Below are 27,955 nucleotides of genomic sequence, written 5' to 3' on the forward strand. Positions count from 1 at the left end.
TTACTTTAAGTATTACATGCATAGGAACCCCAGCTTGACATAACTTATGGGAAAAATACTTTATACTCATGTTATGTTTCATCAAGTCTTGTTCTATTAAGCAATAAACAAGAATATGACAAGTCAAGACAAAACCAAAAGAGAATCAATTCACAAATTCACATATTGCATTCATACCACAAATATATCAATTCAATTCATCTAATGCCGACATGTGAAAAGGAACTTGTATCTTATGTAGTCTCTTACCAGTAAAAATATAACTTTAAAGCATTGGTTGAATGTGATGGCTTACCTTGGAGTTCTTGAAGTGGCTGTTATGTTCCTTGATGATCTCGAATCTAATATGAACTTCCACTTCTAACTCAAGTTCCATTGTCAGTGGTTAATGCTTACAAATATATTTTCTTATCATAAATTAGCAAAAATCAATGCACAATGGCTCGTTAGTAGTACCAGAGATATATCAATGTAAACAAGTACTACTAATAACTCAGTTCATCTTGAAAACAAAAATTGATACTTTTTAAAACTCAATTTTCAAGAAGGAACTTGGATAGCATTCTATCCTAGAGTATGTTCCACATAGACGTCTACAAAAATTCATATCAAGACATACAGGACATCTATGTGGTACAACTCTAATCCCATATAAACAGCAAGAACAAATATTATTCAATTTGCTTCAAGTCTAGCTACACACGCAACAAGTTCCTTAAAGACAATACATACCTTTGTATTGGTTGTTTCTTTTAAGAACCAACCTGGCCTTGTTCCATCCACGTGCCTTACTCAATAAGCATTTTCCAGAACACCCTTTTTAATCTCCGACCCTTTTTAGGTGTTCTAGAATAGGTTCAGGATGTGACATGCATCCTCTTCCTTTTAAGCTTATTAAGTTCCTGCTGCACATCTAACCTGATAACAACCAATTATATGTTTACATCAACCTTAAAAACAAACTTATCTTTTATACAACTATGAGTTATGAAGTCCATCTTTTTCAGTTGATATCTCGAGCTCTTCTCTGATCCTTGGTTGTTGAGGTTTTCCCTTTGGTTACATATGCATGAAAGACACTTTAGTTCCATAGTTTGTTGAGATATTGCTGGTCGGAACAAATATTATCTCAGCTCTGGAACTTCATTGGAACTTGCTTTCTTGTATTGAGTTCTTTGAACTTTGCTGCATGAGTTGGAACTTAACATCTCGAAGTTCCTCAACATATGTAGCTATCCCTTGCTGTTATTCTTAGTGACATATTTCTTTACTAGGAACTCAGATAGTTCTTCAAGAACTTGCGAGTTCACCTTTTATCACCTGTCTGATGGGAACAAACATGTTAGTCTCAAAATATGTTCACTTATTGCACATTAAATAAGATAGGGTAAACTCTTTATGTTTTGCTGTTCTCGGCGTTTATGGATAAATCGCCTTGGCACTTCTATCATCAAACATCCCTAAGTGGAACATAGGGTGTCTTGTTAATCAAAGATCTATTGCTTCAGTGTTGATGATGTAGCAAGAGGCATTGAAAACTATTCCAAAGAACCTGCAAAGACCATTAGTATATAACTTTGTTCTCTTCTTGTCTTTCATGATTCAAAATTGAAAACTTGTTATCAATCTGTGTTCCTGCAACAAACACTAAACATGACTGGAACTAGGTTCCGTTGTTAGATCTATAACCTCATAGATGATGAACACTTAGCCACTTACCCTGTGATAGAAAAGACTTTCAAACAATTCATCGTCTCTTCTATTAAGAAAAGTAACCAAGTGCACATTTGCTTTCATTACTTATAAACAAGACATCTCTTTCAATTAGTCTCTACATATCACATGGTAAACATATCCATATCACTAAGATCCAATGGATTAGTGTTGCTTACCATCTACCTGATGTTGAAAGAGAATGTAACATGTGTTTGATTCTCATGCTTTTCGATCTTAACCTGTTTGGAACTTACATATACATATACCTATTATCGAGTTCCTACTAGGTTTATCAAGCATGAAAAGATTTACATGTTCACAGTTTGAAGCATAGAAGTATCTCATCTTCAATAAAACCTAGAAATGTCAGGTTGTTGTTAGGAATCACCTTGAGATCCACAAATGATGTGTTCCCTTTTTGATTCCCTTCATATGTGACATTTCCACTCTTTATTGATGATGTCATCTTGAAGCCATGAAACAAATAGAGTTACAAGCAATTGAAAACCAGAATGTGCATTAAAAACTCGACGAGAAAAATATTCACAATGGGATAGGAACTTGACTTACTAACTTCCTGTTATGTAGAAATTTTACCTTTCGTGTTAGTATTATAAGTCAAAGTTCTTCCATTGTAGGTTTATAGTAAGAGATACCTTGATTTGGCTATCATCATCTCTTTTGGAACCTCGCTGTCGAGATAATGCGAGTTCCCTCCTATTATAAACCTTCAACTCTTCCATGTTCCTTTTGACATAAAGTTGGAACATGTCTTCTGGTCCTTTAGACCATTGTATCTTGGGTAGAGGAACGTGTTGATTTAATCTCAAATTCTTCAACACCTTGTCAAAGTCCCTCATATTATCATTCAAAAGATATAACCTGAAAGTTCACAACCCAAGAGATTCCTTTGTGCCTTTAAAATGTCAGTAGGTTAGTCAAAAGAGATAGAAAAAACCTAAAGCATAAAAGTGTTGAAACATAAAGTTCCTGTAAGAATACTCCCTTTTAGATGTCGTTCCATCAACGAAATGATGAATCTCCAACACCCAGTCAAAGATAATCATCTTAACTCATCATCCTTCATAAGAGTCTGCTACAGGAATTAATTCTTTGTTCCAAGGAACTTTGAATAATAAGAACTTAACTGGAACTTGAACCAGAATCTTTACAGGAACGTATACGCTATCTCCTATAGCACCTTGATATAGAAGCTTTGTTGTTCCTGTATCCCTAATTCGTTCTATCATTTCAAGTTCACCAAGTTCCAACCAATTTAAGCACTGAGCTCCTAATGGAACAAACTTTTATGCACCAATTTGTCTCAATGGACAAACCTACAAAACAATCATTAATAACTTGCACAAAACTAGAAGAGAAGTTAGTTTGTCATGATATACATTATAAACATCAAAACAACTTCTCTTTTCATCCATTCACAAATAACCTTCATAAGAATAGGGAATTGAATTTCAATAGGAATTTGTGAAGGATTAATACATACCAAAAGCACATGACCAATATTTACAGAGAGATGTATAGGTGACTTACACACTTATCCATATTGTCGCTTCACCTACTATAAACCTCTTATAAAGGCTTTCTAGTGAAAGGAACTTGCACATAATTCCTTATATACAAACAACCAAAGATCATCGTTATTAATAAGTTGTCTCCACTCATATAGCCTGCAAAATCAGTCATCTTTTGGCTTTGGTTACCCAATATATATTGGGTACCTTCATGTTAGTAATTGACGTCAATAATCCATAATTAAAACAACTACGGTTAAATCAACTATCTTTACTAACAATAAAAATCATGTGTCTACATAATAAATATTCAGAATAACACATACACATGATAAGGTCATTCTTTGGCAAATATTCAAAATATACGTTCATTACCTTGCCCAAAGAATTAAGTTTCCATACAGCAGTAATCCAGGTTCCAAGAGACCAAATATGCATAATTCTACACAATACGTTCCTTGAACTATTTCTAGTAACCCGATTCTTTAAAAATAAATCAATTTGTAAATCTGACAAATACTTTTCACACTATAAATCAGATTTGAGGTTACACAAAATTGATTTACAAACTTCCAAAACAAAATCCAAAATTTAACTAGAAATACTGCAAGAAACTTTTACACATAATATCATGCATATAATCAAGACTTCAAAGACGAGACACTTACCTCAAAGATGTTCATCTTTGAATCACTTCTGCTTCACAAGCAGACTTTGGTCTTCGCGTGGTACTGGGTACGTTCTAGGGTTGAGTTCCATTCGTTGCATTCCTTGTAGATATCCATCCTAGCCTGGAACTTGCTCCTCGGGGTTGCCCGGTTTATCAAGAGCACCAGCTCTGATACCAATTGTTAGTTTAGATGAACTACTACAAGAGGGGGGGTGAATGGTAGTAGGTTCCAATCGCTGAACTTAAGCGGAAATAAACAATTAAAGCGTAAAGGAACTTAAAGCACACAGCAAGTTTTACGAGGAAACCATCCAGTGCCTAACTGGAAGTAAAACCTCGGCCCTATTGGGACTTATAAACAAATTCCACTATAATAGGCAACTCTCCTAGTACAACCTATTACACAGACCTTTGCTTCGCAAGTTCCTCTTAAGACACTTGCTGATTGACAGGAACCTATCCTATCAGACCTAAGACAAACTCAGGCACCTTTTTCGACCCAAGACACACTCAGGTTCCTTTCTCGACCTAAGACACACTCAGGTTCCTTTTTCCCACTTGCAACCCAAGACACACTCGGGGTGACTAACTACCACTCGAATTTTACGAGATTTCAAACTCATCACTTGTGTGAATTTAAGAGAATTCACAATCTCACCCCAAAATACAAAACACTCAAAAACCCTTTTTCCCATTACAAGATCTCATTGAATATCCCTAAATACATATCTATGAATAAAGAGATAAAACTAATATGTTGAACACTCGAGACCTGTCTGGAACTCACTGGACATACTGTAACCAAAACCTGATAGGAACTTTGACCAGGAGAACTGACTTAGCTTCGTGGTGAAGGATAAAACCATTAAGCACGACCACTACACTTCGTCAGCCTCAACTTTGAATGAATACTTATGAGCATATTTATAGTACACTCGAAATATTCATTTCATCTTGAAAAAGATAGATTTTCTGAAAAGATAAGTTTAAAAGATATTTTCTAAAAACAAGTTTTCCGAAAATATATCTTTTTGTTCAGAATAAAATCTGTCAATAATAATAAGATAACTTAGCATAAAATCAGCTTTTATTCCAATCTTATCTTTTCGTTTAAAAATACTTTTTAAACAAAATTTATCTTTTTCCAAAAGGGATTTATTAGAAGATAAATATCTTTATTCAGTAAAACCAAATCCCTAAAAGATATGCACGTATTAAGTAAATATATATATCATTAAAACCGACTTTTAACGACGTGCATACTTAAGTTCCTATTAGGTTCCTGAACTCTGACAGTCTCTGAGTTCCTGACAAGTCAGTCACTCTAATTTCATTAACTGTTTGGAGTTCACCTTGGTTCCATATAGACTTGTTCCAGACCGACTTTTATGTCCAACATACTTACATGAATCCTAGAGCAATATACTTCTATTTCTCTGTCTTCATGTTGCTTCTCTGAAACTCTTGTTCTGGAATCCTGTAGTCTTGATATATTCTGGATCTTAGGGTTTGCCCCAGCATTACACCAGAACCAGGTCGTTACACCCGTTTTGAAGTTCCTGTTGAGAAACTTCGGGAAGTTCCATTGCTGGAACTCTTCTTCTGTTCTTTACTTGTCCTCATGGATCTTCCAAAGTTCCTTTGTTCCAGTTCCTACTTCAGCCCTCTACGCTTACTGAACCTGCCAACATCACAACACTAGAAAATCCTTATTAAATGGAAGTTTGCTCAATTCTTAACATCATCATCAAAACCTCATAAGGGTCAACAAGTTGCCCCTTTTTAATGATGACAAACTGAGCAAACTTCTGAGGATAACAAAGTAACTCAGAAGGTTAGTTTTTTCATTTATAAAAACAATAAAGAAAACTAAACTAAATTAAAAGACTCCTACACATACATGACCTATATATGTATAGGATACTTACCTTATGAAGCTAACATATGCAAACACATGTTTACATAGTTACCTTCATGGTTCCTTAGCCATCATCATGCTTATCAACCATAACACTTATCGTTGTTCTTGTTCCTCTATTGCTTATCCTATATTGCTCAAGTTCCTTACATATATACCTGTCATTACTCAGGTTCCTTGTATCCTGTTCCAAGCATAACTTGCTCTTTCTATGCACAACTTAACATACACGTTAGATAGATAATCATCATTAGTTTATAATCATCAAAACCTAATTGCTCAACAAAAACCAATAAGCTAGAGAAGACTAGCATGTGTACGTTTTGAAATTGAGTTGCTTTTGTAAACTCTCAAAGTCAACAAACATTGACTCATTGGGCTATCAAGATTACGAAGTATTAGACATGATCACGAGTGGGGTTAATAAAGTTGGCCAGTTTCAGGGTTTCAAGCCAAAAACAATCGAGCTGAGTTGAGCCGAAGTTCGGGTTAAAATTTTATGTTTAAAGTTTAATCTGCTATTTTAAATTAAAATTAACACGATTTTCAGTCTATTATAGTTTGATTAAAACAATAAATTAAAATAATAAATTTTAGGATGTCCAAAAGTGAAACAAAAAATAATAATAATAATTGAAGGCGGGTTGGCTCGAGCCTTGACTTTAGCCCCAATAATTATTTCCCAGAGCAATTTTTGAGTTAGGCTAATTAGACATGATCAACTCTCTTGGTTGATTATTTGGTTGTATTGAAAACTCATGTGCATGGTTTTTTTTTTAAAAAAAAAAAAATTTTTTGAGAAAAAGGGAGGGAAGGGAAAGTGAGTAATACAATTTTCCTTGTGTGAATAAGACATATAGCAAAATGGAAGGGAAAGGAAATTTCCTTAAATTTCCTTTTAATAAACCAATCCTCTCTTTTGTAATAGATATTTATGAAAATCATCGATCAAACTTTAATAAGTCACATATTCGAGCCAAAAAATATATATATAAATTTGAGACTAACAAAGTTATTTGAGACTAACAAAGTTAATACACCTTCTTCTATTCAAAAAAAAAAAGTTAATACACCTTCCATTTCACAAGATAACAATAACATTGTATAATTTCCAAGAAAGCTTATTTTATGGAAATTCAAATTTAATAAAATCTATCTTGAATGAAGATTAAAGAAGAGAATGAGATTGCTACATTACATTCACTAACACTTTGTTTGGATAGAAAGAAATGGAAGGAAAAGAAGAGAAGAGAAAGGGAGGGAGGGAGGGAGACAAATTCTCTTGTTTGGGTAAAAGATTGGGGGAAGGAAGGGGAAGGAGAGGGAGGGATCCATTTTCCCTTTCTCTTTTAATAAGCATAATCCTCCCCCTCCCTTTCTTTTCCCTTCCCTTCCTCCTTTTTCCCCTCCCCTTCCTTTTCTTCCTTCTTTGCTATCCAAACAAAGCGTGAAGAGAGGAAAAGGAAATGACATTTAAAATTGCCCATTCAGTCAAGTAAATCATAAACCAAAGCCACCAAGGATGCCGCCAAGGAAACTGCACAAATTCACAACAAAATATTATGTTAAATGCACATATAGGCTTAGCCGTTTAGGACATTCTAGCCATATATATATTGTGTTACATAAAATATATGTTTACTTGACGTACAATATAAACTAATCTTTCTATCTTTTTTATTATCATTCATTCCAAGTGATAGATGATAGAAGGATCCTTAAGTCATGTATGATTTATTAAGTAAAATCATTGTTCTTATAATAGGTAAACATTTAAATTGACTAAGATAGCCTAAACACTAATCATCAATCAATTAATAACCTATACTAAAAGCGAATCAAAAATGACACTTGTCACAATCTCATTAACAATTTTCCCGCCCATTTTACTTTCCGTTTTTACGCAAAATTCTTTAAGAAAATCATTTTATAATAATTTAAAATATCTTTCTTCCAATTAAAATTCTTAACAATAATAATTCTCCATATAAACCCAACTAATATATTTTTACATATAAGTAGTCTTTTATTTGGTATTATTTTTGTAAAAAAAATGAGGTAAATATTATTAAACAATACTACTATATATTATTTTAGTCTTCGATAATATTATTAACTTTTTTTTTCTTCCAATTTTGTTACTTTTGCAATAATGTTTAATTCAATTAAAAGTCGTATCAATACTAACGCAACATGTGCGGGTACTATCCTTAGAATTTTTTTACAAAAAATAAAAACTTCAAAGACCTCTTTTTTTTAAATCAAGTCTAAGTGTTACTAATCTTGACATTGATAGAGTTACATATAAAATTAAAGTTATATTTATTTTTGAATTAGTATTATGAGTTTAATTTTTTTATAAAATTCAATACAATAACTCTTTATAAAATTTAATAATAACCGTGCATTACACGGGACTTAAACTAGTAAGTCAATAACGTGATATATCTCTCTTACATGTGCTCAAAATATTTGTCTATTTACCTTTTAAAATAGCAGAATTTTAGACATAAAACTATGTCTTGGGAAAATAGGATGGAGGTAATGGGAATTTTTTAAAAATTAGATATAGTTTTAAAATACTTAAGTATACAAATTAAAAATTAATGCAAAATATGCATCCATAAATCAATGCATGTGCCTCTAGAGAAAACTAAATCATGTTGTTGATATTTTCTTGAGATATATATAGCTTTAAGCAATAATAATCAAATAGATTAGCCAAGTGCATAATTAATTTAATTACACAAGCAATTACCTGAGGGCGCTAAAACCTTCACTTCCAAAACCAGTGGCTCCGACCCCTCCGATGGCGGCGGCACTGCCAGTTAGTCCACCGGTACCATTATTCCCCATCATCTCAAGCATCATCTTCACCGTATTCGCGACTGTTGAAGTCGTAACACTAATCATCAATCAATTAATAACCTATACTAAAAGCGAATCAAAAATGACACTTGTCACAATCTCATTAACAATTTTCCCGCCCATTTTACTTTCCGTTTTTACGCAAAATTCTTTAAGAAAATCATTTTATAATAATTTAAAATATCTTTCTTCCAATTAAAATTCTTAACAATAATAATTCTCCATATAAACCCAACTAATATATTTTTACATATAAGTAGTCTTTTATTTGGTATTATTTTTGTAAAAAAAATGAGGTAAATATTATTAAACAATACTACTATATATTATTTTAGTCTTCGATAATATTATTAACTTTTTTTTTCTTCCAATTTTGTTACTTTTGCAATAATGTTTAATTCAATTAAAAGTCGTATCAATACTAACGCAACATGTGCGGGTACTATCCTTAGAATTTTTTTACAAAAAATAAAAACTTCAAAGACCTCTTTTTTTTAAATCAAGTCTAAGTGTTACTAATCTTGACATTGATAGAGTTACATATAAAATTAAAGTTATATTTATTTTTGAATTAGTATTATGAGTTTAATTTTTTTATAAAATTCAATACAATAACTCTTTATAAAATTTAATAATAACCGTGCATTACACGGGACTTAAACTAGTAAGTCAATAACGTGATATATCTCTCTTACATGTGCTCAAAATATTTGTCTATTTACCTTTTAAAATAGCAGAATTTTTGACATAAAACTATGTCTTGGGAAAATAGGATGGAGGTAATGGGAATTTTTTAAAAATTAGATATAGTTTTAAAATACTTAAGTATACAAATTAAAAATTAATGCAAAATATGCATCCATAAATCAATGCATGTGCCTCTAGAGAAAACTAAATCATGTTGTTGATATTTTCTTGAGATATATATAGCTTTAAGCAATAATAATCAAATAGATTAGCCAAGTGCATAATTAATTTAATTACACAAGCAATTACCTGAGGGCGCTAAAACCTTCACTTCCAAAACCAGTGGCTCCGACCCCTCCGATGGCGGCGGCACTGCCAGTTAGTCCACCGGTACCATTATTCCCCATCATCTCAAGCATCATCTTCACCGTATTCGCGACTGTTGAAGTCGTACCACCATTTTGAGGCCCATTAATTATGTTACTATTGTAACTTGGGTAAGGATTACCATAATAATTAGGACTTATTCCAGGCATTGTTCCTGTAACTCCTAACATACTCATGTAGTATTGTTGCATTACTTGAGCCTGAGCCTGAGCTTGAGCCACCTGAAGTTGATCACTCATCATATGATGTTGAAAACTAGCAAGATAATTACTGTAAAACTCTTGTTGGCTATTCATAAATAAGTTATTATTATTGTTAGGAAAAGTGTAATTATTAGTATTAGCAGTATTAGTATTAGTAGTAGTAGAAGAACCCTCCGATCCTTGAGAATTATTTTGAGTAGGGTTAAAAGATATATTAGGGTACATCTTTTTTAGCTCTTGTTTGATTTGTTACAATATTTCTAGAGGAAATCCCTCGGTTTTCTCTAGTTTTTCTACGGCTTCAACAATCGATTTGATTGTTGCATCGTCGTTGGTTTGTTTGGTTGTTGAGGAATGGGAAGGGGTAGAAAAAGGTGATGGTCCATATGATGGAGTAGTTGAAGGAGTGGCCGAGGAGGAGGATGAGGCGGCGAAGCCGTATGGGGGTGGAAAATTGTTAGAGAAAGGGAACCCTGTGAATCCTGCCATTGGTATATGCACAATTATTATTACAAGGTTTGAAGAGATTATTATGTTTTGAGTGTTTGAACAAGTAAATGTTTGAAATTGTAATTTATTTGTTTTAATTTTATTTTATGGAAAAATGGGAAGACTTGCATGAAAGTCAAGTTGACTTATTTGTGTAAGGAGATTGTGGGAGGATGTTGACTTTGTGGCAACGATTATTTAATGATATGGAATACTAATAATAGATTGTAAAGCCCATTAGTGGGATGCATTACACATATTGTGAACATAAACTACTCAATTTGGAGTTTTATTTAATAAACTATTGTTGACCTTTGCGTGGTCGTTCTTGACTTTTATAGGCCTTAGGCAAAATCAAAAATAAGGGCCTTAAAAAAAACGTATTATAAAATAATGTCTAACGTAATGGGCCTTAGTTAAATAAGTTAGTGGGATCAATTTCTTTAAACGAATTACAAAAAAAAATATTATTAACTATATATCTTATTATAATTAATTATTATCTTAGTTTTAAGCATAATATATGGAACTGTTATCTCATTTTATATATGGAACTGTTCTACTCTGAAATTAATCTTAATTAAATATTATAATAAGAAATAAGTTAGTTAACCTTGAAAAATAAAATGCTATCAATAATATAGCTAACTTTTTTTTAAAGCATAAACTAAATTAATAATATGAGTATAAGTTTTATGTGCTAATTATTTAGTTAACCTTACAAAATTCAAATGCTATCAACATAAACTTAATAATTACGAATGTAGGAGCATAAGTTTCACGTGTTTTAGCATGTAAATGAAGAAAAATAACAATAATAGGTTAAACTATCACTTAACATTATTAATAGCACATGACCCCTAAATTGTTTAAAACGACCACGTATAGAGCCTCCCCTTCCATCCCAGCAACAATACAAGTACATCCAACAACAACTTGATGGTTCAGTTGTATCATATAAATCCTCCATGAAATAATCATAACCCGAAACATGATACTTCCTAGTAACGAGAGAGTAGAACACGATACCATTCCTTCGAAGCCTGGGGAGATAAATTCTATTCCTTATTGTGTGATCTCTTGATAGTATTGAAAAAGATGACACTCGACTAATAAAGCTGTCAAGAATGTGAATCCTTAGTCAGTGTATTACGTATAAGGGTATATTTATACAACCTAGGATCGGGCTAAAACATAAGCCCAATAGAAGCTAAATACATAAGCCCAATAGAAGCTAAATACATAAGCCTAGCTCAACACCCCCCTCAAGTTGGAGCATGCAAATCACAAATGCCCAACTTGCCAAGTAAATACAAAAATTGTTGCTTGCTTAATGCCTTAGTGAAGATGTCCGCTAGTTGGTCCGTGGTCTTCACATATGATGGTCTAATTATCCCGTCCTGAATTGCATCCCGAACATAATGGCAATCGACCTCAATATGCTTAGTACGTTCGTGAAAGACCGGATTCTGCGCAATATACAACGCCGACTGACTGTCACAAAATAAACTCATTGCTTGCGGATGTGAAACTCCCAAACTATCAAGAAGACCCTTCAACCACTTCAACTCATCAGTGGCCTTAGACATCGTACGGTACTCAGATTCTGCAGAAGATTTAGCAACAGTATCCTGCTTCTTAGTTTTCCAAGAAATAGGAGAATTCCCAAGGAACATCAAATAACCTGTAATCGAACGTCTCGTAACAGGGAAACTAGCCCAATCTGCATCACACCAACCTGTCAATTGCAAGTCACAATCTGACCTCAAAAGAATTCCCTGGCCCGGGCAACCCTTCAAATAGCGCACCGTACGAAGAGCCGCCTCCCAATGATCTTGACGAGGTTGATGCATAAATTGAGACAAAATATGGACCGTGTATGCCAAATCTGGTCTAGTGAAAGACAAATAGAGCAAACGACCCACAAGCCGCCGATACATTTCGGGGTCCGCAATAGGTGGTGCCTCTGATTTTGCCAGAGTGTGGTTCTGCTCAATTGGAGTACCTGCCGGGCGTGCCCCTAACAAACCAGACTTTGCAATAATATCAAGTGTATATTTCCGTTGGCACATAAATATGCCTTCCGGACTACGAGCAACCTCAATACCAAGAAAGTATTTCAACACACCCAAATCTTTCATATGAAAACAATCACTCAAATATGCCTTGAAATCAGAAATCACAGAAGCAGAATTGCCAGAAATCAATAAATCATCAACATACACCAGAACACTAAGATGGACATTCCCTTGATTCAGAGTGAACAGAGAATAATCAGAATATGATTGTTTAAAGCCATACCTTTTGAGTGACCCTGCAAGTTTGGCAAACCAGCAGCGAGGTGCCTGACGAAGACCATAAAGCGATTTCTGAAGACGAAAAACCATTCCTGGGTTGCTACCATGAAACCCAGGAGGTGGCTTCATATAAACCTCCTCATCAAGATCACCATGAAGAAAGGCGTTATGAACATCCATTTGATGCAATTCCCAATTTTCCGCAGCCGCAACTGCTAAGAAAGTTCGAACTGTAACCATTTTAGCCACAGGAGCAAACGTCTCATTATAATCAATGCCCTCAACTTGATGATTGCCAAATATGACCAGACGAGCCTTTAATCGTTCAACTGTACCATCAGAATTGTACTTGATTTTATAGACCCATCTGCAACCAAGAGCCTTCTTCCCCGGAGGTAATTGAGCCATCACCCAAGTCTGATTGTCTTCCAATGCTGCAATTTCCTTCTGCATTGCTTCTCTCCACCCTACATCTTTCATAGCCTCTTTGAAATTACGAGGCTCAGTCCCTGCATTTACAGCTGCAAGAAATATACGGTGTCGCAGGGAAAAATTTTCACAATTCACATAATGTGCTATAGGAGCATGGAGAAAGTGAACTAGGAGGACTCGTTGCTTGTACAGTATGTGCCACATAATCTTTATGCCAACCCGGTGCACGTCGCACACGACCCCCACGATCAATATCAAGAATATTTTCATTTTCATCGCCCTCACCTACGTCGCTAGCAGCTGCCCCAATGTCGAGGGTGCTGCCAGCGCTGCTGTCCCGGGCTGCTGCTGCTCTGCTGTCCATCGCAGAGGCAGCGCTGCTGCTGGCTAAAGCAGCCCCTGCCGCAGGCTGGCTGCGGTCACTGCCAGCTGCTGCAGGTGGGCTGCGGACTGCACTGCCAGGGGCAGCAGCAGCAGTCTCGTGTGCCCCCTCGGCAGTGGGCTCTGGCTGCAGCTCTCGGCTCCCTTCACTCACCTCCAAAATCGCCTCCAAGTCATCCAAAAAATCAATATCGACCCCCACATTATCCACATCCATATTATGCATGTCCACATTATTTTCGGAGCCAACAATCAAGTTCTTTTCACTAGCAAAAGGGAATTCATTCTCATAAAATTTCACATCACGAGACACAAAAATCTCCCTCGTTTCAAGGTCGTACAATTTCCACCCCTTTTTACCGTGAGGGTAGCCTAGAAAAACACACTTTCGACTTCTAGGTGCAAATTTATCTCCCTTGGATTTTTGGTTATGGGCAAAACAAAGAGAACCAAAAACACGCAACTCATCAAAGCTAGGCTCTTTATCAAATAAAATTTCATATGGAGTCTTGTTTTGTAGTAACCGAGAGCGTGTACGATTAATCAAATATACCGCCCCAAGAACACACTCACCCCAAAAACCAATAGGTAAATTCCCTTGAAACATCAAAGCACGAGCCACATTCAATATATGTTGATGTTTTCTTTCAACACGGCCATTTTGTTGGGGTGTCCCAACACATGAAGTTTGAAAAATAATGCCATGTTCATTGAAATACGGAAGCATACAATTGAATTCAGTTCCATTATCACTCCTTACCAATTTGACGGTCGTTTCAAATTGACGCTCAATCATAGCAAAAAATGATAAAAATGCGGAATGAACTTCAGTTTTGGAATTCAACAAATAAACCCAAACACCTCTTGAAAAATCATCAACTAATGTCAAAAAATAATGTGCACCACAAGTAGAAGGAGTTTTATACGACCCCCACAAATCACAATGAATTAATTCAAAAATTCGACTAGCCTTGCTATCACTATTAGGAAAACTATCCCTAGACTGTTTAGCTTGAGGACACACATCACAAGCTTTATTCAAATTTTTCATAGTAGTACTATTACTAACAGCAGGAACTAACTTGACAACTCTGTCTGACGGATGCCCAAGTCGCCGATGCCACAACTCAAACACTGATAACCCCGGAACTTGCACCGCACATACTGTTGGAATTTGCCGAAAGTAATAGAGTCCGTCCTTCCGTTCACCGGCTCCAATCAGGCTCCCCGAATGTTGGTCCTGTATAGCACATAAAGAATTAGTGAAACGAACAAAACATTGAGAGTCATCAATCATTTTTGACACCGATATTAAATTGCATTTTAATTTTGGAACAAATAAAACATGCTCCAATATTAAATCGTTGCTCAACCAAACCCGACCCTCTTTCAAGGCCACGGCTTGATCTCCATTAGGCAAACCCACGGGACACGCGGAAATTGAACACACATCCAACAAGCAAGACTCATCCCCGGTTACATGGTGAGAAGCCCCCGTATCTATAATCCAAGAACCCGGCACACACTTGTTTAGGGTATTTTTACCCCGCCATGTGGCCTAATCGGAGGGCGACACGTGTCAGCCCAAGGATAGTCCAAAGTGGACCATTCCCCGCTTGACACGTGTCATCCCAGATATTTGGGAAAATGTCGGCCTTCAGGCCCAAATCCCGAGAAAGCCGTAGAACGGCGCAGCCCACCAATGATTAGGGTTTGATACCCTAATCAGGGGCGCAATTCCCAAGGACCCTATAAATAGGGAGATTCCCCTCTTTTGGAGGGGAGGTTGATATTTTAAGGTATTCATTGCAAACCGTCCCTTTGATAGAGACAACTGAGCTTGGAATCCAAGCAGATCCCCACCTTAATTTCCGCACCTTTTACTCTACTTCAAGTTACTAACTTGAGCGTTGGAGGCGGAGCACCATCCAACTGGTGTCTCCGTTAATTTTGCAGGTACAGAGCCGGCAGGATCAGTCTTCGAGTTGTAACTCTCCCGAGGGACAAAAAACCCCAAAACATTTGGCGCCGTCTGTGGGGAGAGTACCTCAAGATGGTTCAAAACTCTGTACCGATTCTCAATTCTACCTCTCTACGTCCGGGTACCCAGACGGGTAACTTGGATGGCTTGCAACCGGTTATTCAACCGGTCGGGTTCGAAATCCCCCAGCCTCCACCTCAGCCTCAGCCAGAGGTATTCACTGAGGAGGAGGATGAGGAGGAAGATAATGATGTTGAGACTTACATCTCTAGGGATGGATCTCTCATCTCTAAATCTATTCGTTCCAGGGATCAACTGGAGCGAAATGAAGACCAGGCGGGCCCAAGCAGGCGCCCACCTGGAAGGCCAGACGGGGAAACCCAGAAGGCCAAAGGTCAAGCCCCAGTCACCCGAGATGAGCTCATGAGATTCATGACCTCTTTCAAAGGTGAAATCAAGGCTATGATCAACAAAAACAAGGCAGGCTCTAGCAAGAGTCAGCCGGCTAAAAAGACTCCCACTTCTGGAAAGAAGAAGAAGCCGGTCAAGGACAGGCAGCCAACTCCTCATCCAAAGGAGAAGGCAGCCGCAACACTTGACTGGTCTAAGATTCTGATGCCCCGGCGACCCCAGCCGGAGGCACAAAATGCGTCTACCTTCGATGCACGACAAGTCATCGATCGAAGGAGGCGGCAGCAGTCTGAGTCAGCTTCCACTTCGAGCTTTCCAGACAGCTTCAAGCAAGCTTCTGCAAGGAACTCTGTGTCCTTGCATGAGAGTCGGACAGGCGGTAAAACCGTCAACACCGAACCTCAGCTGATGATAGGGTCTATACCATACGCACCTCAGGCGCAGTATGGGCAATATGGCCTCCAGTTCATGCAGCCACCTCCTTTTGGAGGTCAGGCGGCATATACTCCTGCCCAGCCTCTGGACTGGCAGCTTCGGCTAATGAGGCTAGGCGAACAGCCGTCTGCCTTTGCAGCCAATATAACCGAGGCGACTCAGCCGACCAAGGTTAAGAATGTTTTGGTGGGCACCTATGATGGTACCACCAACCCGGAAGACCACCTGATGGCATATACCAACCTCATGTGCTTACAGGGGTGGGACGATGCCACCTGGTGTCGTTGTTTCCCGGCTACACTGAAGGGCATTGCCCAGCAGTGGTTTGGCAACTTGCCAGCCGGTTCTGTTGATAGCTTCAAGAGGCTAGCCTTCTTGTTTGCTACCAACTTCTCAATGAACATTCCTGCCAAGAAAACGAGCCTTGATTTGAGCACCGTTAGGCAGGGTGAGAGAGAAGGGCTACGCGCCTATGTCAGGCGGTTCAACCTGGTTAGAATACAGATCCAGGGGCTGTCTGACGAGGTAGCATTCACAGACTTTTTCAAGGGTCTGAGAGACGGGTCGGCTTTTAAGTTCGACCTTGTCAGAAAAGGGGCATTTACGCTATAGGCGGCCCTGAGGGAGGCGGAAAGCTATATACAGGCTACCGACCTCTGCACGCCTGGTGGCCAGTCAGACTCCAAGAAGTCTGACAAACAGAGAGACAGCCGGCCAGCTCAGCCGGGTAATAAAAAAGAAAAGAGCGGAAAGAGAAAAGAAGTCTGGGCGGTCAGCGATTCTGAGCAGCCGTCCCAGAAGAAGAAGAAAGAGGTTAAACCGTACGTCCCCAAGTACGAGTTTAACAAAGACCGCAACTCCATCCTCATGGAGGTAAAGGACCGGCTGTCCATTGAGAAGCCGAATCCAATGAAGAGCTCCGTCCAGTCACGGAACAAAAATAAATATTGCCAGTTCCATGAGGAGGTTGGCCATGACACCAACGACTGTTTTAGTCTGCAGCGGACGTTGGACCGTCTGGCTGACAAAGGGCTTTTAAAGTCCTACATTTCTAAGTCCCCAGTCGGGGCAAAAAAGAAGAGCGAGAGTCAGTCCTCCAAGGCTACCCAGCCGGCTAGTAGTTCGGATACAGATAAGGATCCGGTCTACACTATAGCAGGCGGATTTTCATGTGGTGGCCCTACCATCCGGGGCACCAAGAGCCATCTTCGAAAGATGGACAAGGATGATGATGAGCAGGCGTCTGCCTCCTCCACCTTCCCAGACGTCCTCATAACTGAGAAGGACAGGGGCAGCGTCCGCCGTCCGCATGACGACCCGGTCGTCATTGAATGTAAGGTTGCCAACCAGCTGGTTGGACGGATCCTTATTGACACCGGCAGCTCGTCGGACATCATCAGCCTCCGGTGCCTGCAGAAGCTGAAGTACAACTCCAGCAGCATGCATCCGGTTACCCACCCCTTGGTTGGTTTTGGGGGTGGGATGGTCTACCCAGCCGGCAGAATTGATTTGCCCATCCGGCTGGGAGAAAAAGGCCAGGGACGGCATGTTGTCGTCAGGTTCTTGGTCGTGGAGGAATTGACCGCCTACAATATTATCCTTGGTAGGCCAACCCTCAACGAAACCAAGGCGGTGATCATCCCGTCTCTCATGCTTGTCAAGTATGAGCGGGATGATGGCTCTGTTGGTTCCCTGAACGGGGATCAGAAGACGGCTCGGGAGTGTTATCTCTCAGCCGTTAAAGATACTGTGGCCTCAGACGGCCAAGGGAAGGAACCAATAGACCTTGACGCTGTCAAGGATGCCAACCCTGCCCCACCAGCCGTTGGTAAGAAGAGAAAAGCGCCTCTGCTGGTGGAGGTGAAAAAAGAGAAAAAATAGCAATCACTGGCCGGCGAACGGTCAGACGAGCTCCGTCCCCAACCGGCTGGAGAACACATTGATCTCGTTCTGGACGACAGCCGTCCAGAGCGGACGGTGAAGGTTGGGACGGCTGCTAATGCTGCTCTGGGTGCAGACTTGCACCTTCTGCTGAAAGAATTCAAAGACATCTTTGCCTTTGAAGTGGAAGAGATGCCAGGCGTCAGCCCGGATCTCGCTGTCCACAAACTCGCCGTGGATCCCAAAAAGAAGCCCACCCGGCAAAAGAAAAGAAACCATGGCGAGGAAAGAAGTCAGGCGGCAGCTGCCGAAATCAAAAAGCTGCTAGACGCCAGGTTCATTCGGCCCTGCAATTTCCCCGACTGGGTGGCCAATGTGGTCCTTGTTAAGAAACCGAATGGGACCTGACGCATGTGTGTTGATTACACAGACCTCAACAAGGCGTGTCCAAAGGACAGTTACCCGCTTCCAAAGATCGACAGTCTGGTCGACTCTACAGCCGGTCACGCCTTGATGAGCTTCATGGATGCCTACTCCGGCTTCCATCAGATACCCCTGTGGAAAAAAGATCAAGAGAAGACGGCCTTCGTCACTGATTTGGGGTTATTCTGTTATACTGTGATGCCGTTTGGCTTGAAGAATGCGCCTGCCACCTTCCAACGAATGATTAATACGGTCTTCATCAATCAACTTGGGAGGAATGTGGAGGCGTACATTGATGACATGATAGTCAAATCCAAGCAACAGGCGGATCACCTTGCTGATCTCCGAGAAACATTCACCACCCTCAGGCGGCATAAGGTCATGTTAAACCCCAAGAAATGCGTCTTTGGTGTTGAGTCTGGGAAGTTTCTCGGATTCCTGATTGATCAAAGGGGGATAGAGGCTAACCCCGAAAAGATACAGGCGGTAATTGACATGAAGTCACCCCGTTCTGTCAAGGAAGTCCAGAGGCTGACTGGTTGCCTGGCCGCCTTGGGGAGGTTCCTCAGCCGGTCAGGTGACAAATGCCTTTACTTCTTCCAAGCAATCAGGAAGAAAACCAGGTTTGAATGGGGAGACGATGCTGAGACGGCATTCCAGAAGCTAAAAGAGCATTTGCACTCTCTGCCTAGGTTGGTCAGTCCTCTACCTAGGGAGACGTTGTATATGTATTTGGCTGTCTCAGACCATGCTCTCAGTGCCGTTCTCCTTGCTGAGCGAGACGGCGTTCAGCTCCCGGTTTACTTCATTAGCCATGTTCTTAAAAATGCTGAACTCCGGTACCCCCTGGTTGAAAAATTTGGCTTTGCTTTGTACATGGCATTCAAAAGATTGAAGCCTTACTTTCTGGCTCATCCGGTGGTAATTTACACCGACCAGCCACTCAAGCGGCCAATGTCTACCTTGGAGTCATCCGGAAGAATGCTAAAATGGGCTATTGAAATGCAAAGTCTTGAAATCATTTACGAACCAAGAAAGGCAGTGAAAGGTCAGGCGTTTGCCGACTTCATTGTGGAAATGACCCGTCCGGTGGCTCCGGATAATCTTGATCAGGTTTGGAAAGTGTATGTAGACGGGAGTTCTACGAAGAACGGCTGTGGTGCAGGCGTAATTTATGAGTCTCCTGAAGGGGACAGATATGAGTATGCACTACGGTTCAATTTTCAGGCCTCAAACAATGAGGCGGAATATGAAGCCCTGCTAGCCGGAATCCGTATGTGTAAGGCGACAGGGGCAACAAAAATTGACGCCTACTCAGATTCGCAGTTGGTCGTTAGCCAGTATCAGGGAGCATATGAGGCAACTCACCCGGCTATGATCAAATATCTTCAGGCGGTCAAAGAAGAGGCTGGGTCACTTGAGGAGTTCCGGCTGAATCAAGTGCCCAGGTCTGACAATAACCAGGCGGATGCGCTATCGAAGCTTGCATCTTCCGCCTGCCATGATACGCCTCGGTCAGTCTTCTGGGAAGTACTTGAAAAAAGAAGCATCTTTGAAGATCCTATTGGAGTCCTAGACCGAAGCCCCACCTGGATGGATGGCATCCGGGCGTACCTCTCAGACGGCACGCTCCCTGATTCGCCACAGGAGGCAGTCGTTCTGAAAAAGCGAGCTGCAAGCTTTGAGTTGAGAAATGGAGAACTCTTCAAGGCGGGGTTTCTTAAGCCTCTATTGAAGTGTGTAACCCCAGAGAAGGGGAAGGAAGTTCTCGAAGACTTGCACTCGGGGTTCTGCGCCTCCCACATAGGCGGCAGATCTCTAGCCGTCAGAGCCAGACGGCAATACTTTTGGCCTACTCTAGAGGCAGACGCCAAAGAATTGGTGAGAAAATGTGACAAGTGCCAGAAATTTGGCAAACTTATTCACCGCCCGGCTACTGATCTGACGGTCATCCATAGCCCAATTCCGTTTGCAAAATGGGGCATGGACATTTTAGGTCCTTACACGCCTGCACCAGGCGGTAAGCGTTATATCTTGGTGGCTGTGGATTACTTCACCAAGTGGGTAGAGGCTGAGGCGGTAAAGAATATCAAGACATCAGACGTCATTTCCTTCATCTGGAAGAATGTCATCACCCGGTATGGGGTACCTATGTCCATGGTGTTTGATAATGGCCCTCAGTTTGAGACGCCTCAGCTAAAAACTTGGTTGGGAGATCAAGGGATCTCAACCTGTTTCGCATCAGTCGGCCGTCCCCAAGCAAACGGCCAAGTTGAAGCCTTCAACAAGCTGATCTCAGACGGCATAAAGAAGAAAATTGAAAGAGCCGGTGGCTTATGGGCTGAGGAATTAATCCATGTCCTATGGGCCATCCGGACAACAGCAAAGGGGTCAACCGGAGAAACCCCATTTCTCATGGTTTACGGTGCTGAAGCCGTCTTGCCCATTGAACACTATGAGCAGACTCTCAGAGTCATGTTATATGATGAAGAGGCAAACTGGGAGGCAATGCGCCTGGCATTGGATTCACTTCCAGAACGTAGGGGCAATGCCGCCTTGCGTCATGAGATTTACCGTCTGAGAATGACAAGAGCCTACAACAAGAGAGTACACAGGTGTCCCTTGAAAGTGGACGACCTAGTGTTACGGAAAATGGAGGCAACCGGTAGGGCTAATGAGCTTGGAAAGCTAACTCCTAATTGGGAAGGCCCCTACCGGATTTATGAAGAAGTAAGAGACGGCACCTATCGCCTGGAAAATCCAGACGGCAGGCGCCTGCCTAGAACTTGGAATGTAGATAATTTGAAAAAATACTACTTCTGAGATTTTGTAAATTTTGTAAACAAGAAGCACATTAATGAGAAGTTGCTTTCTGTTATCATATTTTGTTTCCCGTCTGAACCCAGACGGGTCACCTGTTGGTTTTTCTGAGTTCTTGGAAATTGAATTAACGTCTGATTGACGAAGAGGCCAATGGCCAGATAAGTAAGCTAAGCATAGACACGCTTAGTGGCTATACAGCCGGTCTATAACAAGACCAGAGGCCAATGGCCGGATGGCTACTTCGACCTAAATTCGCCTGTCCCAACATGGACAAAGGCGTCCGGCGACACCCCTCCGGGTGCAATCGTCGCAGAGAGAAGCCAACCTGCTTACTCTACGTACCTATGCAGGCGGCCACAATTGGATGGCTGAATCAGCCATCCATAGCCGTCTGACCTGAGCAATCTCAGGAACGACCAAGTTTTGATCACCGGATGTCCACAGGACATCAGCCGGTGACCGACTGAAGTTCCTACTTAGATTACTTTTTGAAATTATACAAGTCCCCCCAATGGGGTAGAAGGACATTGAAAGTATAATTGGATTACAATCACCCCAGGCGGCATTTGCCTTCCTGCACCATGAAGGGTCAGGCGGCCATTTGCCTCCTGCCCCCAGGCGGCATTTGCCTCCCTGCACCATGAAGGGTCAGGCGGCCATTTGCCTCCTGCCCCCAGGCGGCATTTGTCTCCTACCCCCAGGCGGCATTTGCCTTCCTGCACCATGAAGGGTCAGGCGGCCATTTGCCTCCTGCCCCCAGGCGGCGTTTGCCTTCCTGCACCATGAAGGGTCAGGCGGCCATTTGCCTCCTGCCCCCAGGCGGCATTTGCCTCCCTGCACCATGAAGGGTCAGGCGGCCATTTGCCATGAAGGGTCAGGCGGCCATTTGCCTCCTGCCCCCAGGCGGCATTTGCCTTCCTGCTCCATGAAGGGTCAGGCGGCTCTATTTGCCTCCCTACCCTGTCAATGCAGACGGCCACCATTGGACGGCTGAATCAGCCATCCATAGCCGTCTGACCTGAACAGTAAGAAAAAGAGCAAGTTTCGGACCCCGGATGTCTAAGGACATCAGTCGGAGACCGGCTGCATTTCTTAGCGTTTTTTTTAAAAAAATTGTACACATCCTCATTCGGGGCAAAGAGTTGTACAATGGCTATATGAAGTCTACTAAGACGGAAAGCACCGTCTAGTTAGACGCTGAAACGCCTGTTAATGTACGGCTGTGTACTTGGTTTGGGGCAATCACTACTGTGATTGATTGACTTACAGACATATCATGCTCTTTATAGCATCAGACGTCCCCAAGTCAATCAACCGACTCCACCTGGAACCAACCACACAGCCGTCCAGGGGCAAGGTCAGCCGCATACTTTTGATAAGTTAGGCAGAAAAAATTGCAAATGCAAAAATTTTTTAAGTGCAAACACATGCGCAAAGTTATAAAACCGACTCAGTCGGTTGCATTCATTGAACTTTCCACCCGGCCAAACGGCTGGGATGGATCAATTGTTTGATAAACCCGGCTCCTCAGCCGGTAAAGAGACAAGAATACTCGGCACGCAGGCCGGAAAAGTAAATAGTTTGGCATACAGCCGCAGAAAAAAGTAGAAAAAAAGAGAAGACTTGGCACTCAGCCGCTTAAATCATTGGCCTGCAGGCGGCCCTTCCTGGTTCTCCTCGCCATCATCCACGATTTCAACCTCTGGAGCCTCTGGATCTTCAGGCTCAGGTTGTTCCGTCTCAGCCCAGGCGAGGAAGGACTCCGGCTCTGGCTCACCTTTCTCTCTCAAGTAGATGACCTCGTCTGCATACTTGTGAGCCAGGGCCCAGACGCCATAATCCTTTCCAGGATTCAAGGCATCCCAGGCGATCTTCATCATAGCCTCATTATCGGCAGCCATCTCAGCAACCAGACGGTTTTGCTCCGCCTGGAGGGTTGCTCGAAAATTCTCTTGAGCTTTGGCTGCCGCCTCCTCCATCTTGGCCACTTTGCTCTTCAGATCAGCATTCTCTGAAGAGACTCCTTGAAGAGCCTGGAGGCTTTCTTGGGCCTTCTGGAGGTCCTCCCTAAGTTTAGGGAGATCCACCTCCGCCTGCTTCTGGGCCGTCTCTGCAGCCTCAGCCTTCTCTTTGACCGCCTGCAGTTCCGCTTCCAGCTCTTGAATCTTGGCCGCCTGCGACATTTCTGTTGCTTTAGTTTCAAGTTCGTTAAGTATGGAGGAATGCAAAGCGACATCAGTGGCAGTGGAGGCGGACTGCTTTGCCCGTCTTACCTCTTCCCGTTTGCGGGTGTAGGGACGCTTGAGCCCGTCTACCCGCAGCAAGGCCTGCAAATTAAACAAGGTTAAGGAGGCAGGCGGAGCAGAAAACAGAAAAGTTATTGAAAATGGCTAAGTACATTACCTCAGCCAGAAGGGAAAGGATACGTTCAAGATTGAACGTCTCAATCCCAGGGATAGCATCCTTATCCCGTTTGCCTACAGCGTCCAGCATGGCCCTGGCATGCCTCTGGACGTCTGGCCAGCGAGGCGATTGATCTGCATCACAATCAGCGTCAGACTGAGTTACTAAAGCAGCGCCTATCTGGTTCCGACCGTCTGAGGATGACGTCTGCTGGGAGTGTGATTTCACTCGCAGCGGCCATCCCAGCTCAGGCGGAGATTCAAAGGGGTTCTTACCTGCAGAGCCGGCCAGGCGGGAGCCGCTGGCAGCCGTTGAGAGCCCCCCGGTTGCAGGAAGAGGCTGGGCCAAGTCAAGGCCAATGGAGCCTGACACTTGCTCCTTCCTCCCTCCAATCCTCATTTGCCTCCCAGGCGGAGCAGTAGGAGTAGCAGAGGAGGCGGCCTTCTTGGAGGACTTGCTGGGGTTAGAGACGGGGGTCTCCTCCCTGGCCCGTTTGAGGTTCCTCTCAAACGTCTTGTCCACCTTGCCTCCCTGAAAAAATTATAACTTAATGTCAGCAGACGGAATGAGGAAACTGTGAAAGTTAACTCACAAAGTAGGTCAGGCGTTACCTTAGCCCTGAGGTCTCGCGCCTGGGCCTCCGCCAAGTCACGGCGGATCTGCGCTGAAGACCGTCTGGGTGTCTTCTCTTCAGGCAACATGTTTAATGCTTCTTCTGCAAGATCAGATGGGAAAGCAGTTAGAACATTATCAAGAAATTCATTTCCGATACAAAAGTACTGCAGACGGAAGTGAGTCAGGCGCATACGTCTATCAAACATGTGCCCTAGCCCGCAGGCGGCTAGGAAGCACTCGTCCCTGAGCCAGGCGCTCTTGGGGATCCAGTTCTTCGGGACCTTTATTGTTTCCCCGGTTGACAGGGTTGCGTCTGTGAGGCCGAAGAGATCAGCCTCAATTATCTTTTCCAAATCCTCATCCGGGATTCGAGGAAGGCAGCACTTCCGACCCATAAGGTCGGGCTTCTTATTGTACAGGCGGAGTTCATAGTTCTCCCGCCTGGTAGGAGCCGTGCACAGGTAGAACCTGTGCTTCCAGCCGTCAAATTTGGAGACCTTATCCAAGGTCATCATGTATTGGGGAAACGTGGTCAGAGTGTACCACGCTCTATACCCGCCTGGGGTACGACTGAGATAGTGCATCTTGGCGAATGCTTCCCAGCCGGGGTGAACCCCTTGGAATTCGCAGGCGGCAACATACCCCAGAATGTTTGCCCAAGAATTGGGGGTAAGTTGCCAGACTCCGAGGCCGTAGCCTCTCAAGATTGACTTCACCGCCTGGTGAAGGGGGAAGCGGAGACCCGCCTTGAACGTTGCTTCATAACAGCCGAAGTAGCCGTTTGCATTGCGTTCAGAGTCTTCCCAGGAAATGGTGCCGTCTGGGGGAGGCACCCTTATACTCCACCCGTCTCCCATTGGGTGGGCCTTCAAGAAATTTTTGAGACCCTTCTCCATAAGGTCAATATCTTTTGAGGAGACGTGGATTCTAAAGGGGTCATCTTTCTCTTTCCACGTCTTCCTCTCTTCTTCCTCACTATCGTCAAGCGGGGGAAGATCATCACTGCTTTCAGAAGAGGGGATGTTAAGAATATCTTTCGCCTCCTCCCCTGACAAAGAAATTGAAGCTGAGGCGGCTTCCTCACCGCCTTGGTTATTGTCCTCTTCCCCGCTTTGGTCACACTCCTCCAAAAAGGAATTAGGGGGAGTTGGGGGGCCGCGCGGAGGGGATCTCTCCGGAGCCGTCTGGTGTCCAGAGCCAGACGTCTCCCCCTCAGACGTTTGATCGCCTGAGTCATCGCTTCTGTAATTTGGATCTCGTGCCGTCTGCTTAATCCGAGCCATTGTGTCCTGCACAGACGCGCAGATGGTCGGAATCCAAGCATGAGGGTGGTCCCAACACCCAGAGACGGCACTACCAGTCCTAGACTCAGCCGTCCCTGGTGAACGGCTGGATTCTACCCTAGGTTGTGCCGTGTGCGTTGGTGATGAATCCATTTATTGCAAGGAATATATACAAACGGAAAAATGAAAAAAGAGCTGAAAGAGTCAGAGACGGTACCTTTAGATTTGATATCTGAAGGTAGACGGTTCCGCCTGTGTTGGTGCGGCTGAGTTCTTCGAATTTGCGCCTGACTCAGACGGATGACTTCTGTTCTCTCTTTCAAGATTCTAAGTTAACTCTGAAATTTTGGCAAGGCGTAGCAAAATTATGAGGGTCAAACGGCTATATAAAGAGGGTAAATGAAGGGGTACTCCCGTAATTTACCCAGAAGGTGAACAGTAGTTTTTTGGCGGTAAATTTACCATCATTCAGCGAGTGACATGTGTCACAGATGCCACGCGGATTGCCACGTCACATCTGTGAGGGGCAAATGTTTAGGGTATTTTTACCCCGCCATGTGGCCTAATCGGAGGGCGACACGTGTCAGCCCAAGGATAGTCCAAAGTGGACCATTCCCCGCTTGACACGTGTCATCCCAGATATTTGGGAAAATGTCGGCCTTCAGGCCCAAATCCCGAGAAAGCCGTAGAACGGCGCAGCCCACCAATGATTAGGGTTTGATACCCTAATCAGGGGCGCAATTCCCAAGGACCCTATAAATAGGGAGATTCCCCTCTTTTGGAGGGGAGGTTGATATTTTAAGGTATTCATTGCAAACCGTCCCTTTGATAGAGACAACTGAGCTTGGAATCCAAGCAGATCCCCACCTTAATTTCCGCACCTTTTACTCTACTTCAAGTTACTAACTTGAGCGTTGGAGGCGGAGCACCATCCAACTGGTGTCTCCGTTAATTTTGCAGGTACAGAGCCGGCAGGATCAGTCTTCGAGTTGTAAATCTCCCGAGGGACAAAAAACCCCAAAACAACACTCACCTTGCATACGCTCTTGTTGATTGTGAACCATATTTAGCAAAACCTGAACATCAGCAGGCTTGAGATCGGCCAAGGACACATCGGAAGCAGCTTGAGGACCTCCTGTGATGGTGTTAGCACGGGCAGCAGGGGTGTGCTTCGGTGCAGAGGCAGGGGCAGCAGCAGCGTGGTGCTTCGGTGCAGAGGCAGGGGCAGCAGCAGCTCTGTCTCGCCCTTTGCCTTTCCCTTTGAGCTCGAACCACCATTCGGGGTACCCATGGAGGTCAAAACACCCTTCAACATCATGGCCCGATTTTTTACAGTGAGTGCAAAACAACTTAGAACGATCTTGACGATCAAAATTTCCTTTCCCACGCATCGAAGGCACATCAAACACATGAGCCTCCTTCGACTTCTCGGCTTTCCCTTTTGCAATGCCACGAGATTCCTCATCTTGAAGGAAAGCTTGGTAAACACGGTTCAAATCAGCAGGGGGTTGTTGAGAAAGCAAGTTTGTTCTCACCATCGCATATAAGTCATCGTCAATACCAATTAAAAATTGGTGCAAAATTTCCTCATCTCGATCCTTAGCAAACTTCCCAGCCACATCACACGTGCAAAGGCCACACTCGCAGCCATGGAGGGGCTTGATTCGCATGAGTTCATCAAATAGCCCCATCAATTTTGTGTAGTAGGCTTCAACAGTCATGCCCTTTTGCTGTTTGCAATCGGTGATGCTAGTCCGCAATTGTTGCAAACGAGGGCCATTCGATACACAATATCGTGCCTCTAAATAATCCCAAAGTCGTTTCACCTCCTCAAAGTAAGGAATCGATGCCGCAACCTTGGAGTCCATAGACCGCAATAACGAGGAAACTAGCATCGAATTTACCGTCTCCCAATTAAGCAGCTTCTTCTTCTCTGTCGGTTTGGTGATGGTTCCATCAACAAACACAAATTTCCTTCTTGATCGAAGAGATAGTGTTATCGCCCTCGACCATGCCAAGTAGTTATCGCCTGTGAGGATTACGTGAGTAATCAAATTACCCGGTTGATCACCGGAGCCAAGGTAAAATGGAGAAGCAGGATCAATCTTTCCTTCCTCCAT

General features: G+C 42.5%; 1 protein-coding gene across 1 annotated transcript; it reads right to left on the bottom strand.

Moving 5' to 3' along the window:
* Positions 1 to 894: 894 nt before the first annotated feature.
* LOC145588936 (uncharacterized) lies at positions 895 to 27,955 on the bottom strand. The gene is made up of 12 exons (XM_081645519.1): positions 26,869 to 27,955; positions 24,549 to 24,652; positions 14,551 to 14,820; positions 13,377 to 13,995; positions 13,005 to 13,288; positions 12,654 to 12,902; positions 11,808 to 12,569; positions 9,701 to 9,999; positions 8,595 to 8,741; positions 2,373 to 2,598; positions 2,105 to 2,182; positions 895 to 918 (listed from the first exon to the last, which is right to left on the bottom strand). The coding sequence occupies exons 1-12, from the start codon at positions 27,953 to 27,955 to the stop codon at positions 895 to 897; spliced, it is 4,149 nt and encodes a 1,382-aa protein (XP_081501645.1).

This window comes from Chenopodium album, chromosome 17, assembly GCF_948465745.1.
Source record: "Chenopodium album chromosome 17, dcCheAlbu1.1, whole genome shotgun sequence".
NCBI classification, from domain to species: Eukaryota; Viridiplantae; Streptophyta; class Magnoliopsida; order Caryophyllales; family Amaranthaceae; genus Chenopodium; species Chenopodium album.